The sequence below is a fragment of the Pagrus pagrus genome (assembly GCF_965226575.1).
Source record: "Pagrus pagrus genome assembly, chromosome: 13".
NCBI lineage: Eukaryota > Metazoa > Chordata > Actinopteri > Spariformes > Sparidae > Pagrus > Pagrus pagrus.
This window is the reverse complement of record NC_140197.1, coordinates 14,735,616-14,751,403: the sequence shown is the minus strand read 5'-3', so window position 1 is coordinate 14,751,403 and position 15,788 is coordinate 14,735,616. Positions and strand designations below refer to the sequence as shown.

The following is a 15,788-nucleotide window of genomic DNA, read 5'->3' as shown; positions in this document are numbered from 1 at the left end:
AATACAGCTTCGGTACAGTCTAGACAACAACATCCATCAGTAAAGGAGACGCAACGATGTTCGGGAGTGCTGTGTGCATCTCTGTGTGTGAAAAGGCAAATTGCATGCCGAGGAATCTATAACCAAAGAAAAAGCAAATGATAATCTCTTTGTAATGCAACAGTGGGGTGATGCTCCTGCAGTACTCTGAATGTAATGCAATGTACGTTTCCCTGGCCCTGAATTGAATGTACAGACAGACACACAGTGGGCGAGCGCCCTCAAAACGTTGGCTTTATTCTATCTAACAGCAGTACAGATGTGAACAGACGGGATCATTTTAGCTACAATCTGACTGTGAGACTGAAGTCCACTTCTCAAACACACTGATATATCAAAGAATAATGATGAAGAGTGTAAGGCCAAAAAGGGTTCAGTTCACAGCCTGGTAAAACTGGGATGAAAACAAACTGAGAGCTGCATGGCAAAATGCTATATCCACATAAACAGACGTATTGATTGTTCGTATAAAACCGTCATTTATCAGGAGTCAGGCCTGCAAACTCCAGTGGAGTGAAAATGGCGGCAGTTTTTGAAAATAAGGCCGAACTTTCCTTTGCGACGCACTGCCTTCAGTGCGTCTTATTCTGCTGCTGGGCCATGGCTATGTTACTGAAGCTCGGTCAAAGAGGCCGTATTACACTTTTCAGGTTTCCCTTCCCCTTGGTGTGTTCTCCTAAAACACACTGCTCCCAAACTGCCTGAAATGCTTTATTTTTAGTCCAGCCTTCTCTTCCATTAGTCACCGTGTAACACATTTGTACAATGCCCATCTAGTGGCCAGTTCGACATGCCCTCGAAGGAAGAGTTTAATCTCGGTAACACAAAGATGTGAAAGGTCAGAGCAAAGCGTACCAATTTCTGCTTTGTCAACGAGTGCCGGCAACAGTAGAAGAACAAGATGGATCAAGCTTTTTTTGAAATTTAATACTGCAGCGCAGCTCAGCTAGAAATGGCTTTGTTGTTTTACAAAGCCTCTTTTACTGCGGGATCCCCTTGTGTGAAAAAGTGGTAAAGCTGGAGGAAATAACTTGCTTGGCAACATTATGTATCTTTGATCAGCAGCTAACCTACTCAGACCATAACACTGCAACTGTTCTGCTCGGTAGCGAGTCCGAACATGTGCGGTGGTGAAGTTTTTAAGAAGCGGTTCTTGTGTTGACATTCACGGCAGAGGTGCAGCTAGACTACGTTACAGTGAATTGAACAGACTGTAGGCAGTGTCCTGCTCAGGCCTGTGGGAGCTGACCAATCAGAGCAGACTGGGCCCTTAAAGAGACAGGAGCTTGAACAGAGTGTTTCAGACGGACGTAAACCTATTCTAGCAGGCTCCCCTAATGAAAGGACGAACCTGAAAACGAGCGTAATATGGCCTCTTTAAACAGCAGCATTCGAGACAACCGACAACAGTTTCAATTCAAACACGAGGTTGAGCAGGGCTCTGCCTTAATTTAAGAGGAACTACACAAAAGATTATTTTTATGTGCTGTACCCATCGAACAGATTCCTGTTATAGGACGTTAAATTGACACATACTGACACTTTTTCTGCTCGATATTAAAGCTGCAGGGAGTGTTACGCAGCCTAAACAGCCCCGAAAACGACATACATGAACAAAACACAACATATGGGCCCACTGATAATTGTGCTATACTCGTTAACAAGATATTAAGGGCTGATGGTTAAAAAGCATGGCTATGACCAGAGAGCCTTTTGTAGTAAAGCCTCAGTGACTCTCTCAAGCTGCGACACAGAGAGTCTGACAGTGGCTTCTCATGGCGGGCTAGCTCTGACTGCCTGCTCCACTGAGTCAGTCCGTGTCCTGCATGTCCCCCTTCACTCTATACGTTTGCAGCTTTATAGAGTAGATTGATAATATATAGATACTTTTGTCCCTGCAGATGGATATAGCATTTTCAGATTGTAACTCCTGACTTCGATACAACTGTCACCACAAAGACAACAAACATTTCTACAAATGACATAAAAGAGATTTAAATTCACATTTCAGAGAAGGGATGGCGGCCAATCCAGATCCATTCAGTTAAAAGCTCAGTGGAGAAGACGAGAACGTCCGCTTCTCAGGTTCGGTGCTGGGATTGGCTTTTGTTGTAAGAGAGCAGACATTTTTACCTCCCTCCTCCCTCCTCCCTCCGTCCCTCCCCCTCTCTCTCTCTTTCTGCGTGTCTATCTCTGCCGGGCGATCACGATCAGCTACAGACCACAGCAGCCAGACTTCTGCTTCTGAGACTCGATGTAGTCGTGTATCTGGAACTTGGGCTCGTCGGGCTGCTGTGTCGCTCTGTGCTTCAGCTCCCTGATGGCGAGAGAGATACAGGAAGTTAGATACAGAGGGGGTGGATGTGTGGGATGCAGCACAGACAGGGTGAGCAAATCAAGAAAATGAGAAAGGAAGAGAAATATAAAAGAGTAAGAGCGAGCGAGGGAGAGAATCATCCTTCAGTACTGAGATTTAATCAAAATGCCTCTGGCGTGAATCATTTAATCTAACTTGCACTTAAAATACCCGTCACATTATTTCTTCCACAGCTCCGGGAACACACTGTGCAAACAGTCATTTTTAGACTAAATGACAATTCTTGTTCATATTTCCTGCCTTTCTATAAGAAAGTTGTGCACACGAGGAAGCCAGGCGAAAATAGAAAGTATTAATGTTTGAGATCCACAGGGAGCCTCAAACATGCAACGATGTCGAGTCAAGACAAATCCTCTGTAGAGTAAGATGTGAGCTGTGTGCAAGGAGAAGATAAATGTACAGCGCCACCCTTTATTCCTCCAGCAGTGCTCTAAACTGAAGATGGATTTCAGTTCGGTTTGTTTCCGCCTTTCTACTACACACAGACAAACTTTCACAATTTATACAATTGGTGGAAACATTAATATTCTCGCTGCAGACGACTATTTAAAGAGGATGTAGCTTTTGAAGCGTAAAATATTTGTTTGGGGGATTACTTGTAGATGACTCCGGAAATGAGAACAGTACAAATAACCTCCCCGTATTAGGCTTATCCCCGAGTGCATTTGTTTGTTTTTCATTTTCCTCAGTTGTTTTCTCTCACTGAGCTGAGGTTCCACCTGTCGCTTCTCGCTGAGCAAAACTATGAGGCCTTGATTAATAGCTCAGATTAAAGACGCGTGACTGATTAACCAGCCACGTCTCTAAAAATGAACACTTCTCACCTGCGTCCTTCAGGGATTTCTCTCCTGTCTGCATCATCTTTAACGAGCTAAATTTATAAAATAATCACATTCTGAGTGCTGTATCGTCGGCAACTGGACACCCAGACGTCAAACCCTCAAAACATGCAATTGTTAAACAGCTGCAACGGCCTCCGCTCTTATAAAAAGGCTTTTCCCCCAGATTTCAGAACCTGGCTGCAGGGATTTGCTCCCCATTCACAGGAGCATTATAGTGAGGTGATAAGTCCTGACTCAAAGTTGCCGTCAGGTGTTACACAGGATTGAGGTCAGGGCTTTGTGCAGCCCTTCCACACCAGAGTTTTAAAAAATCTTTAAGGGTCTCGCTTTGATACGGCCAGAATTTTAGTTTAAAATTCAGTTTGGTGATATGCTGCCCTCTGTGTTTTTGGAGCTATCTTCAAATGTATTCTGTCCATGTTCTATAAATTACACCTTGAAGTCTGCATTAATTAATACATTTGTCTGTCTCTGTTCAGCAGCTAATAGATAACTGAATATCTGTGTTGGGCAGGGAGTGTACAGAGGATTTATAGAGCTTTTTCAGTCCTGATGTTGAAAACGATGCTGAGAGTGAACCAGAACCGTCATATCATCCATTGCTAATATAAAAATATTGATTCGTGGTTATTGAAATTGATATTGTTTGGCAGCTTGAAGACTTACTTTGCGATAGCGAGAAAGGCCAGCTCCACGTTGCCTCCCGTCTTCGCACTCGTCTCCATAAACGGCACACCATATTCCTAAGATGGAAACACATTAGCGGAGCAAGAGGAGCGTCTGTTGTTGAGAATGTGACCACATGGAGCCGAAACACTTTACCTTCGCCAGTTTCTCCCCATCCTCCTTCTTCACGACCCTCTCTGCAGCCATGTCTGACTGTAAGACAGTAGCGGAAAGAGGAGACAAGTCATCATAACTGAGGTGAGGGTTCACAGACTAACCATGCCATTAGCTACAGTGATGCATCATCGTTTCAGCCTGCACGGCCTCTTATCTGGCGGCCCTGCAGCCGGCTGCTGAGCCGGAGCTCCTTCAGACTGATGAGATGTCAAAAACGCCACCTCGAGCAGAAGAGCAGCACTCCCACAGACCGATGCCGCCAGTCCTGCTGCTTTCACAGCAAATGATCTGAGCTGCTGCTGTGTGACATTTTTGACCCCGGAGAAGGGTGAGTCCTCTCTGCACCACCAGAGGGAGCTTATAAATATATTAGCTATGACTGCTGGTTCCAATGAGACATGAAAATTTGTGTTTTCATCACCAGCAGCATCGTGGGGGAAATTGTTTCATGCACTGGCAGCTCGGGGCAAGTGATTAGTAAGGTTTGTGGCATGTTTTGAATGTAGCCCGCTCAGTCATAACCATCAGATAACACTGGATGATGGATAAGAAATGATTGTGTTTATGTGGGCTTCTTTCCACTGCAGGGAAATTCTTTTCAAGTGTGCACATGAAAAACATGAATCAGAAAGGACACACCAGGAGAACCAAGGCTGCGTTTCACTTGTAAATGTTAAGACGAGCGAGTGAGAGTTTTTGCATTCGTGCATGTGCAGCTCAGCGGATGCATTTTCTGGCTTTTAAAGCACTCACATGTCTGTCTGAGTGTGATAAGAGTGTGTAAAATGTGCTAAGGAACCAGTTATCCTCCTGATCTTTTTACGTAACGCAAAAAGGAAGCTTTGCTCACCTTGTTGCCGAGCAACATGATGACCACATCCTTCTGGGCATACTCGTGTATTTCAGTCAGCCAGGCCTTTAAAAGTACAAAAGACAGACAGATTCACAGGAGGAGGGGAAAAGGAGGGATCGGTCTATAAACAAAACAAATACCACCACCTAAAGAGTGTGTTTAAGCTTTCCTCTGGAGATGTGTATTATTACTATTCTCCAATCAGTCATGGAGAGACTCACTCTTATTCTTGAACACTTTTATTGCTTTTCATCAGTGAAAGTGGGAACTGTGCAGCGAAGCAGACGATAACATCATGTCATTTTCCAAAGAGGGCTGCGAGGAAATGTTGGAGGACCACACAGTACTTTGCATGTAAATAGACAGAATGAAGCGTTCAGCTTGAGAGGGTTTAGGGAGTGAAGATGAAGAGAGAGCAGAGAGAGAAAGAGACAAAGTGGGAGGGAGGAGTAATTTCAGACGGTCTTACCCTGATATTGTCAAATGATAGCTTGCTGGTGATATCATAAAGCAGAAGTAACGCTGTAAAATGAAACAGAAGAGGAGTGTGGTTAGACCTTTATTGTTTTCTGCACACTGTCTTATGTAACACACACGTCAACACCTACACACACTTTCTATGCACACTATTAAAAAATACAGATCTCAGCCAGGTTGCTCCCTTACCTCCACTCCCCCCCTTCCCACACATGAGCACACACACAGAGCATGAGGAAGTGAAATATAAAAAGCAAAGGTTACCCTGGGCATCTCTGTAGTAGGCGTGCGTTACGCTGCGGAATCTCTCCTGGCCGGCTGTATCCCAGATCTGAGCATCAAACCACATAATTACACAGCAGCTAATGTGGGAAAACTGAACTTCCTGAACGATCCACGCAGCAAATCCTCCACAGTAAACAACTAAAGCAGAAACATGCCATTATACTGCCGAAACGCAGCAACTACATATTTATATAAATAACTGAACAGAAAAAAACAGCTAAACTAGTCATGCTAAAAAAAGGATGCCGACTAGCCTACTGTAGCTTGGATGGGGAGGAAAATCGAGCATCTTGAACAATCGACGGAGCGAATCCTCCACTTAAGCAAAAACAAACCACTATACTGCTGAAACCCAGTAACTATATATTTATACAGTATATATAACTGACAGAATTTAAAAAAAACAAACCAGACAGTCAAAGCTAGACAGTTAAATTTAGGCCAAGTTAGGTCAAGCTTGCAGGTGAAGTTAACCACAGCTAGCTGCGAAAGCTGCATTTGCTTTTGTACCCTTTAGTTATTTCCTGTAAATGACATTGACTCAGATGAACTAACACCTTGGTTATAGTGGTTTTGTTAGTAGTTTTCAATGCTACACAACCAAGGTAGAGTCGTGATAAAAGGTAGGCTAATTAGCCTAGCTTAGCAGGAGTGCTTAGAGTGGAAAAACTGAAGATCCCACAGCAATCTTGCACAACCAATAATAATTTACCATGTCTTACAAAGCCGGACTGCAGTAGCCTTGGCCTTTCCTTTCCAAAATGTACTTAACTGAGGAATTTGACTTGTTGACATTTGTTTAATCTATACGTATAGCCACTAAATTTACATGTGGCTACTCTTTCTATTACCACTTAGCTGTTATTAACATTTTTTTATTACTTTTTTAGCCCACATAACAATCTCAATAGAGACAATAAAAATAGCTTTAATAGCTATGTTAAAATTTAGGCTAACTAGCTAATTAACTGTTGGTAGTTGTTTTAGTTTTTAGTTTTAGTTGTTTTGTGCTTTACAACTGTAGAAGAGCTTCGAAGAAATCAGCGAAAAAAAACAACATACATCTACTTTATATACCCTAGGCTAATTAATAGCCTATACACCTACCATCTAGTCATTTACATTTAGTTTCTTATCCTTCAATAAGGACATGAATGTTACAAAACTAAGGTAGCATGTTAATCTGGTCATCCAGAATAAAAACAGACACAGCTCCATGCTAAAAGGTAAGCTAAGTAGCCTAGCATAGAAGACTAGCAATAATTGCCTCTCAGCATTTGAGTTCACAATTTGGTTATAATTATTATTCTTAAATCACACATTTAAATGTTTCCAATTGTAGATTCATAACTAAAATATATGTAGACAATTGCTAAAGCTGAAAGAACACATTGTGTTTGCTGATACTGCCTCACATTAAAGACATTGCAGTATTACATCCTTACCATCTGTTGCACTGCTTAACCAGTCAGCCGGAAAAATGTTAACCCCTTTCTCTCAACCTCAGCTTTTCTGTCTGCCTTTGCATAGTACTCATGGTGATTGAGCCTATTTTGGAATTAATCAGAGGATTTTTTTATCATGTGCAAGGAAGAAAAAAGGCTAAGGATTTACTCGAGCTAGCAGAGGAATCTAATTTGACACCTCCCACTCAGTGCTGAGCAAATAGGTTATAATGACGGTCGGATATGTGCCTTAGATTAACAGCTTCCTCCACAGTCCCTTATACTAATACAATATCACACACTTTGACTGGATTGGCAATACAAACAATGACAGTCAGGTGTAAAGCATATTCAGGTCAGCTGTTATTTGTAAATTACTTTTCTGATTATTATTGATTCTACATAATCTAGATGCGTTCAGGTCGATACATAGGTCACCAAGGATGAGATGATTCATTAGATGAGCTGAAACGTCTCGAGGAAAGAAGCCGTGTTCTCACCTGGAGTTTGACTTTCAGGTTGTCGACGTCCACCACTTTATTCTGCAGAAACGGGGGAGAAGAGCCGTGAGACAATCTTGACAATCCACCATATGCTTTGGAGAGTGGAGTGCTGCGAGGACGGCACAGAAATGAGTGACGAACATGACGGCAGACTAGAAAAGCTCAGAGACTCAGCGTGAGGCAAAAGAAACAAGACAACTAAAAGTGGCTTTGAATGCTGGCAGAGAAAAAGTAATTTGCAACACCCACACAACAAGGTCCTGGGATTAGACTTAATTACACAACAGTGAGAGAGACGACTGGCAACATAACAACTGACTCCCCCGTTAATTTCCTGCAGCCCCGTAGGGGTGCCCTCTGATTTCCTGTACAGACCAGACCTGGCCTAAAATAGTTCAGGCACCCGAGCTAAAAAGGACTAAATGTTGTGACTGATGAAGATGCTTAAAGGGGGAAGCTGGCAAAAATAATCCTACGAGTGAGGTGGAAATAACATGCAGTATTTTTAACATGCATGCCTCAACATGCAAGAGACACAAACAGGTTCTCCCACGCTCTGTTTCACCAGGTTCAGCAACTATTGTTGTTTTTTTTCAACGTTACGATGACCTGCTTCAGCGACAACTCAGGTCGCAACCGCCGTTCAACCTTGCACAGCAAAAAACCACCAAAGACAGAGAGAGAGAGAGAGGCGGAGATGCAGGAAGTGTAGGCCACGTATGTTCTTGCAAGCACTTCCTCAATCACTTCATAACTTCATATCAGTGACAGGTCATCTCAAACAGTCCCTGCCTTTCCTGAGAACCAACAAGGAAACAAAGGCGACCGAAGAAATACAGAAGGAGCTGCAGGGCCACAAAACAAACCTCTGTCGCTGGGAGCTGCAGCAGCCACCTGCTGAATCCTCTGCCTTGGCAGAACGGACATGGTTCAACCCCTGCATTAGTTGCCATGGGTTTCCATTTTTCCCCCCCAATTATGACGTGAGAGGAGCCTGCATGCTGAGTAACTGCTACAAGGAAGCATGCCGAAAATAGACCGGCCATGTTACAAGCTGCCACAACAGCCTGCCTGCCTGCCTATCCGTGCACAGGGGACAAGCTCAGCATATTGACTCAACTGTTTCTTTCTAAGCAGCTTTGCCCCATTTTTTTTTTTACACAAACACACGCAGGAAAACAAAACGGTAATCGCTCACATTAAGAGCCGTTCTTCTGAATGACAAACCAGAGCGAACCGGCGTCGCGCTGCTTTTTAATGCATTTTATGAATGAAAGCTGATTGCAGCAGTCGAGCGAGAACAAGATGAAATGATTGCAGCCGTCGTCCATATGTCTCCACCTGTCAGACGTCCATTATGCTCTCTCGCGTCTACAAAGACGACGATACATCACTCTGGCTAATGCAGCCCGGTTTCCTCCTCGAATCACCCCTACTTGACTCGCCATTAGCGTGAGTGTTTTGCCTTGATTGGAGGGAAACAGGAGGTTGGAGGGGACACAGCTGACTCGCTCCAGAGGATGTACAGTAGAAATCTGCTCCAAATTCAGCTTCAGTGACTGTGTGGGTCTGTGCGAGGCGTGTGCGACAAGGTAGGAGTTCGTCTGTCAGCGATATGACTCCTCCTGGCTGCAGCCAATCTTTGCAGGAGACAGGGACGTGGGCAGGCATCTGCCAAGACATTTATGAAGCCATCAGCGGCGCCTCGCAGCACAAGTGGTCTGTGAACTTGACTGATTGGTGCGAGGGCTTGTACATTTGGCGCCGCCATCGATGAAGTGTTCTAGGTGATAATTGGCCGATGACACTCTGTTGTTGCTTTGTCGATATCTTGAGGTTGTTTTTCAGATGCTAAATACTTCCTGGTGAGGGTGACAAGAATATAAACACACATAACAAAACACACGACAGGAATAATGAGAATGGTATGAGTCGTCCTGTGAGTCCGGAGCATCTCTCTCACCCTAAAGTCTATTCCAACGGTGGCTATAAAGTTGCCTCCCAGGAAAGCGCCGTCTTTAAAGCGCACCAAGACGCACGTCTTCCCCACGGACGAGTCTCCCAGCAGCATCACCTGGAGCCAAACCCCCCACCAGAGAAGAAGAGGGACAACAGGTTACTGACAGCCTGCACATGACGACGATCAGCAGAGGAAATCATTCTGCAACTGAGTGAATGTTTCACAACTGATGGCTTATTTTTTTTTTTCAGAGTCAGATGGTTATATTGTGCAATGTCCTCTACGGTTAGCTCTCACTACATTTTGTGTTGACCGAGCTGCCACCGGCATGTGACGCTCTGCCAACACCGGAGAGGGGGACTCAAGATGTTGGAGCCAACTGTCGCTTTACTCTCCTCATGATAACAACGACAGGATGTGCAATTACACAAGCACATCCATCCATCCATCCAGCAGCATGTGAACAAGACCTTATCTGTTGTTCACACACAGGAGTGAGTCATAGCTGCACAAACACACAGTGTGGAAGACAGTAATGCAGTTTAACTTGAATTTAACTTCTCCCTTTGTGTGAGTCTCTTATTGTCTGTATCCCATATTTAACGGGAGGCTTTGTAGGGAGCAACAAGTAGCCTACACCCTCAGCAAATATTTGCATGCCAGAAAGGGCGGACAGAGCAACCTCGAGAGATTTACAAGGCTCAGAGGGGTCTTCTTAATACAAATGAAAGCATCAGGTCGCAGACCTGCTGTCTGTCGTGGCCTCTTTAATAAGCCAGACTAGTCTGCTGATAGTTAATGGTTGTCACTTAAGCTTCCCCAGATGTGGAGAGTCAATAATCATGTTGTTGCTGCAGGAACACCCAGCTGTTTCCGTGTCAGAGCGACAGTAACACACAGACACCTGTTCCAGCAAAAGAAAAGCAAATAAACACACACATGACCAAGACGGAAATACACACCTTGAAGGCAATATCATAATACTCGTTAATAGACGCGCATCTCTCCAACACATATTTTGACGTTCCGTTTTTAGTCTGCTTGTCCGTCAACGATGTCTTTCTTGCAGACATCGCAATGCCAAGAGGAAGAGCGCAAGGCTGAGAGGGAGCCACAAAGCACAGTTATCTTCCGAGATGTGTCCAAGAAAGACGCGCAGATGTCCTCCGCTCAGTCCCGGTCTCCGGCAGCCTCCGGCAGCAGCCCCTGTGCTTGCATTACTGCGCGCGGCCACAAAATGATCACCGGGGCGCTTCCCGATGAGAGAGAGAGAGAGAGAGAGAGAGAGAGAGAGAGAGAGAGAGAGAGAGAGAAAAAAAATCACACCTTGATCTCACGCTGTCAAAAGACGGAAGCGATGATGAAAACTTGAAAACAATCAGCGGCGGCAGAAGGCGCTCCGGCGGCTACACGGACCAGTCAGGAGAGCGCTGGTGACAAGCAGGCGGAAACATTTCTCCGATTTCGCGGAGCGGAGCATCCTGGCGTGGGCAGATGATTAACTGAGTGTGTGTGAGAGGACGTCGGCGGCTCCAGCGACGCCGAGCATCGCTCTGTCTCTCAGGCTGACATTGTACCCAGAGAACGGCTCGCGGGGGTCAGTCGATGCGCGCTGGTGGCTGACTCAGCCGCCACAGGTGGTGCTCGATCACGGAGAGGGTCAGAGCGAGGAGTCACAGAGAGGAGGAGAGGAGGAGAGAGGCTGAACTGTGACCTGTTAGATTAAATACACTTCATCTGTGAAGGTGAATTTATCTCCTAAATGGAGATGAAGTGTTGTGCGTAAAAAGGCGCACCATCCGTGTGTGGACACCACGTCTCCAAACATGTTTCCTCCAAGAGGAATGCTGATAAAACCAGCTTATGTTTTCACACAATTGTGCTTCTGCTTAATTATTTTCATAGCTTCTTCCTCATCAACCAATTTCCCTCCATCAGGCAAACAAACAATCATCCAAGTCCCTCCTCCTCTACAACAAATGATCCTATAAATATCCACAATCCTCTCATTTTAATTAGCATGTCACACATGTCGAAAATGGTTTCAATGAGACTCGATTTGCCACTCATGTCTGGAGATCAGTCTCCTCCTGCGGTGCTCTGTCTCCCCCCAGTGTTCAAGTCAGGAGGAGGCGCCTCTCCTCCTCCTCCTCCTCCTCCTCCTCTTCCTCCTCCACTCTGTGGTGACAGGACTAATGAATGACACTCGGTCAGGGATCACTTATGTAACCGCCATGTCATCTCTTGTTCAAACACATGAACTCATCTCTCAGCTGCAGGCAACGTGAACATAATGATACAACTGTCACTTGCAGATGGAGCTGAGAGGATGCTTCACTGATTTAATCCTGAAAAGAAGTTGTTTTTTTTTCCCCCTTTTCAAAGGAAGCAGTGAGGAGAAGTGCATCCAGAAGGTCTCCTGAAAGAGGCTGAAACTTTATTCCAGTCAGGTGAAGCAGCGCAGACAAACACTTTCCCCTCGTGTGCATTTAAAACAGTGTCTGCACCGTCTCACCGTTGACTTTAAATCAAGTCAGCCGATGCAGCAGAGTGACCTGTTTTGTTTGTGTTGTGCATTTCTCTGCGGGCTTTTTGAACCTTGAGTCATGCACCACCACAAACCTTATGCTAATGCGAAATGGCAAAGCCAATTTTATACTTTCCTCGCACATTTCTGCCTCCCCTGTGCCGCTCTGACGCCACTGACACAAAGCCAGAGTTAAGAAAAATCATACACTAAGTGAGCCATGCATCTCTGCTGTTCGTCTCCTCATGCCAGGCAGAGTGAACCCTCCCTCCTCACATGTCACAAAGCATCAAATCAGTCTCATTTAAAACAGCTTTGTTACAAGCATCCAGCAGCAAACAGCCTGGCGCTGTGACGTTCATTAGCAGGGCTCTCTTCACTGTGATCTAATCACAGCAGTGGCATCACTGCCTACAACAATGCACACAGCACACACAAACACAGTGTTATGGATCGTAATGAATGCGGTGAGAAGATGCGACAGAGCACCACTGATTCATGCTGCAAGTGGAGAGGAGAAGATTTGCTCCTCTGTCAAGTCTTCAGTGCAAACAGCCCACAGCAGTGACACGGAGGGGGGGAGGAGAGGTGAGGGGATGTGGGTGAGCTAGAATGAAAGGGGCGAATGCAAAGCGCATTCAGGGTGCAGGCAGAGGGAGTGTGGACTCACTGTGAAACCAATGCCCACGGTGGCAGTGAAGGACCCCGGAATGAACTTGCCCTGGTCGTACTGGACCAGCAGAGAGGTCTTGCCCACTCCGCTGTCCCCCACCAGGATGGTCTGTGGAGAGAGTCACAGAGAGATGCGACATCATGTATCCACACTCCAACCGCTGCCTCCCCGCCCGAGGCCAGAGCTCTGTGTAGGCACATAGTGTAGGTTACTGTACATGTTCATCTGTTGCTCAGTGCACAGCTCCATGTTGGTTAATGCAATGTGACGGCTGGAGGTTGGCACAATGCCCGCAGCAGGGAACAGCGACCTGCAGTGGAGAGCTGTGTGTGTGTGTGTGTGTGTGTGTGTGTGTGTTAAGGCCTGAAACTGTGTCACTGTATCAGAGAGGGCTGCTCACATCTCAGGCTGCCTTTGTTCTTGCACCCACAAGGGGAATAGTGAATACAAGGGTGGAAAGTAACCAAAGTCGGGTGAAGTTTCGTGGTCCACAAAACATTTCTGGAGCTTCACAGCAATACAGTGATGACTGAAGTAGATGGAGATGGGAGCGTACCTATGTTCCCCAGGTCCTATGTTCCCCAATCGGGGAACCCTAACCCTAACCTAACTCTAACCCTAACAGTGGGAAACATAGGACACTTTTTTTAAAAAAAGGTCCCATGTTCCCCGGTCACATACACAGCGGGGAACGTAGGACCCTTTGGATGAACAGTGGGGAACATGGGACCCTTTTTTTAGAAAAAGGGTCCTATGTTCCCCGGTCACATACAAAGCGGGGAACATAGGGATGATCCCGATGGAGACTTGTTCTAAAACAGAAACAAAACCAATGATACAAACATAAAATGGCCCCATACAGCCTGTTGAGCGTAATCCAAGTCTCCAGAGCCCCCAAGATCCTAAGCTGATTTGAAAATACATTATTTACACCCATTTTTAAGCCAAAATATTCAATGTAGCTGCTAAGCTAAAAGTGTTAGCACGCACCACGTCACAAGTGGGTGCATGAGGTCAACCACGTGTCGAGGATGTAAATAACGTGTTTTCAAATCAATTTGGGATCTCAGGGCTTCCGTAGACTTTGATGACATTGGACGAACTGAACGGAGCAATTATATGTTTGTTTTTTCAGTTGTTTTTTACATTTTAAAGCAAGTTCCCGTCTACTTCTGTTGTTTAGGAGAATGTAGCAACGTTTTGCTGTGAAGCTCCAGAAATGTTTTTTTGAAACTTCACCTGACTTTGACTTTCCATCAGTACGAAGCCGAGCAGGTAATGGCTGTATACTGAAATACCTCTTTTTCCCACACTGCATTCATTTGACAACTGTAGTTAATTTCCAGATTAAGATTTTACATTAAAACACACACGAATACACCAAATTGTTGAGGAATAAACCAGTGATCCCCGAACCTAGCAGTTTTATTCCCACTCTTGCCTCAGAAAAGGATCCGAGCACTTATTCCATCACCTCACACACACACACACACACACACACACACACACACACACACACACACACACAAACAAATGGTTACTGCTGGTGTGACAACAATCAGCTCTAATGGCCAAGGGTCATGCGTCATCACAGCACTGGACGCAGGCATCAATCGGACTTGTCGCCATGGTCGTCTCATTGGGGGCTGCTGGTGCAGGCAGCCTGTTGACATTTATCACCGCCCTCCTCCTCCTCCTCCTCCTCCTCCTCACCCTCCTCCTCCAGCAGGGTGGCCCCCGCTGCCTGCCTCTTATCTGCAGTCTCAAAGAGCCCACATAGGGCGCCGCATTACAGTGTGCGGCGCTCTGCAGCTCGCAGTGCGTTCTCCTTAATCACCGACATCCACCAGTTCTGCACATTCAACTTTGCTCTCCCATTAACGACATAACATCCTGACAGTTTGAGCAGATGTACAGGATGGAAATCAGAGACGATCTGCTTCTTTAAAGTTGCAGCGTTTTCTTTGAAGAGGCTGAGTGACAGAGCTTCAGAAATCCAGCAAATAGCCCGTGAACATTTCAAACAAAGCACACAGGATACAAACAATCTTTATCTGGAGGGCTGTTGTTTTGCTTTTGAATAACATTCCTCCTCAGTGTGAGTGGGCACCAGTACAGACTGGCCTTCAAGTACAAATGATGCAGACCAGAGGCAAGCTGCTGCTGCTGTATGTGTGTGTGTGTGTGTGTGTGTGTGTGTGTGTGTGTGTGTGTGTGTGCACATGACTCACTGTTAGAAGGGGAAGCGGTGCAGTGTTTGGCTAGCCAGTGTGAAATCAACATATTACTATTTCATGCCTCCTTCATCAAATGTTGATGCTGACATATAAATGTTCTTGGGACAAACAGGAAGAGAGCAGCAGCAGCAGCGAGGGGGCAGTTTATCTCCAGCGAGCACATGGGATCTGAATGTGGAATATGAATGTATTTACCAGTGTTAGGTTCAGTACAGATTCTTGTTTCTTTTTCTAGTGTTTGTTGATTTTGTCCACAGTTTCAGGATTAAAACAGGCCCTCGCTCAGATCTTCATTTTTTTTTTTACTGTAACCCACATATTTCTGTTTTTTGTTTTTACATTTTTTTTAATGCAAATGCCTTATCATTCAAGAAAAAGCCAGACTCGTCTTTAAATATTCAGCAGGAAGAGCGAGCAGGAAGTCTCTTTGCTCTCATCTCATAAGAGATGACAATGTAATTATTCTGTAAATGCTGGTAACTTTACACTCGGCCTTCACATTAACAATTGAAGGTTTACATCAGAATTTAGACGCGTGTACCAAGAAATATGTCATGCATTTTACATTTTACAGTGTGTCGTCAGTGTACGTATTTATTTATTTTTTATCATATATTTATTGTGCTGTTCCTCATTGTGAAAGCTTCTCGTCTCACATTTTCTCGAGCTCATTAAAAGTTTACTGGGTATTTAAAGAACTGGCCCATTTTAGCCTGTAAAAAGTGGA

General features: G+C 45.1%; 1 protein-coding gene across 1 annotated transcript; it reads right to left on the bottom strand.

The window, feature by feature from the left end:
* Positions 1–252: 252 nt before the first annotated feature.
* On the bottom strand, positions 253–11,251 carry LOC311267447 (ras-related protein Rab-37). Its single transcript, XM_084370526.1, has 9 exons — positions 10,587–11,251; positions 9,628–9,738; positions 7,662–7,703; positions 5,696–5,762; positions 5,424–5,476; positions 4,952–5,017; positions 4,081–4,137; positions 3,925–4,001; positions 253–2,356 (listed from the first exon to the last, which is right to left on the bottom strand). Exons 1-9 carry the CDS (start codon positions 10,695–10,697, stop codon positions 2,254–2,256), a joined length of 687 nt encoding a protein of 228 aa, XP_084226652.1. The 5' UTR covers positions 10,698–11,251; the 3' UTR covers positions 253–2,253.
* Positions 11,252–15,788: the final 4,537 nt, after the last annotated feature.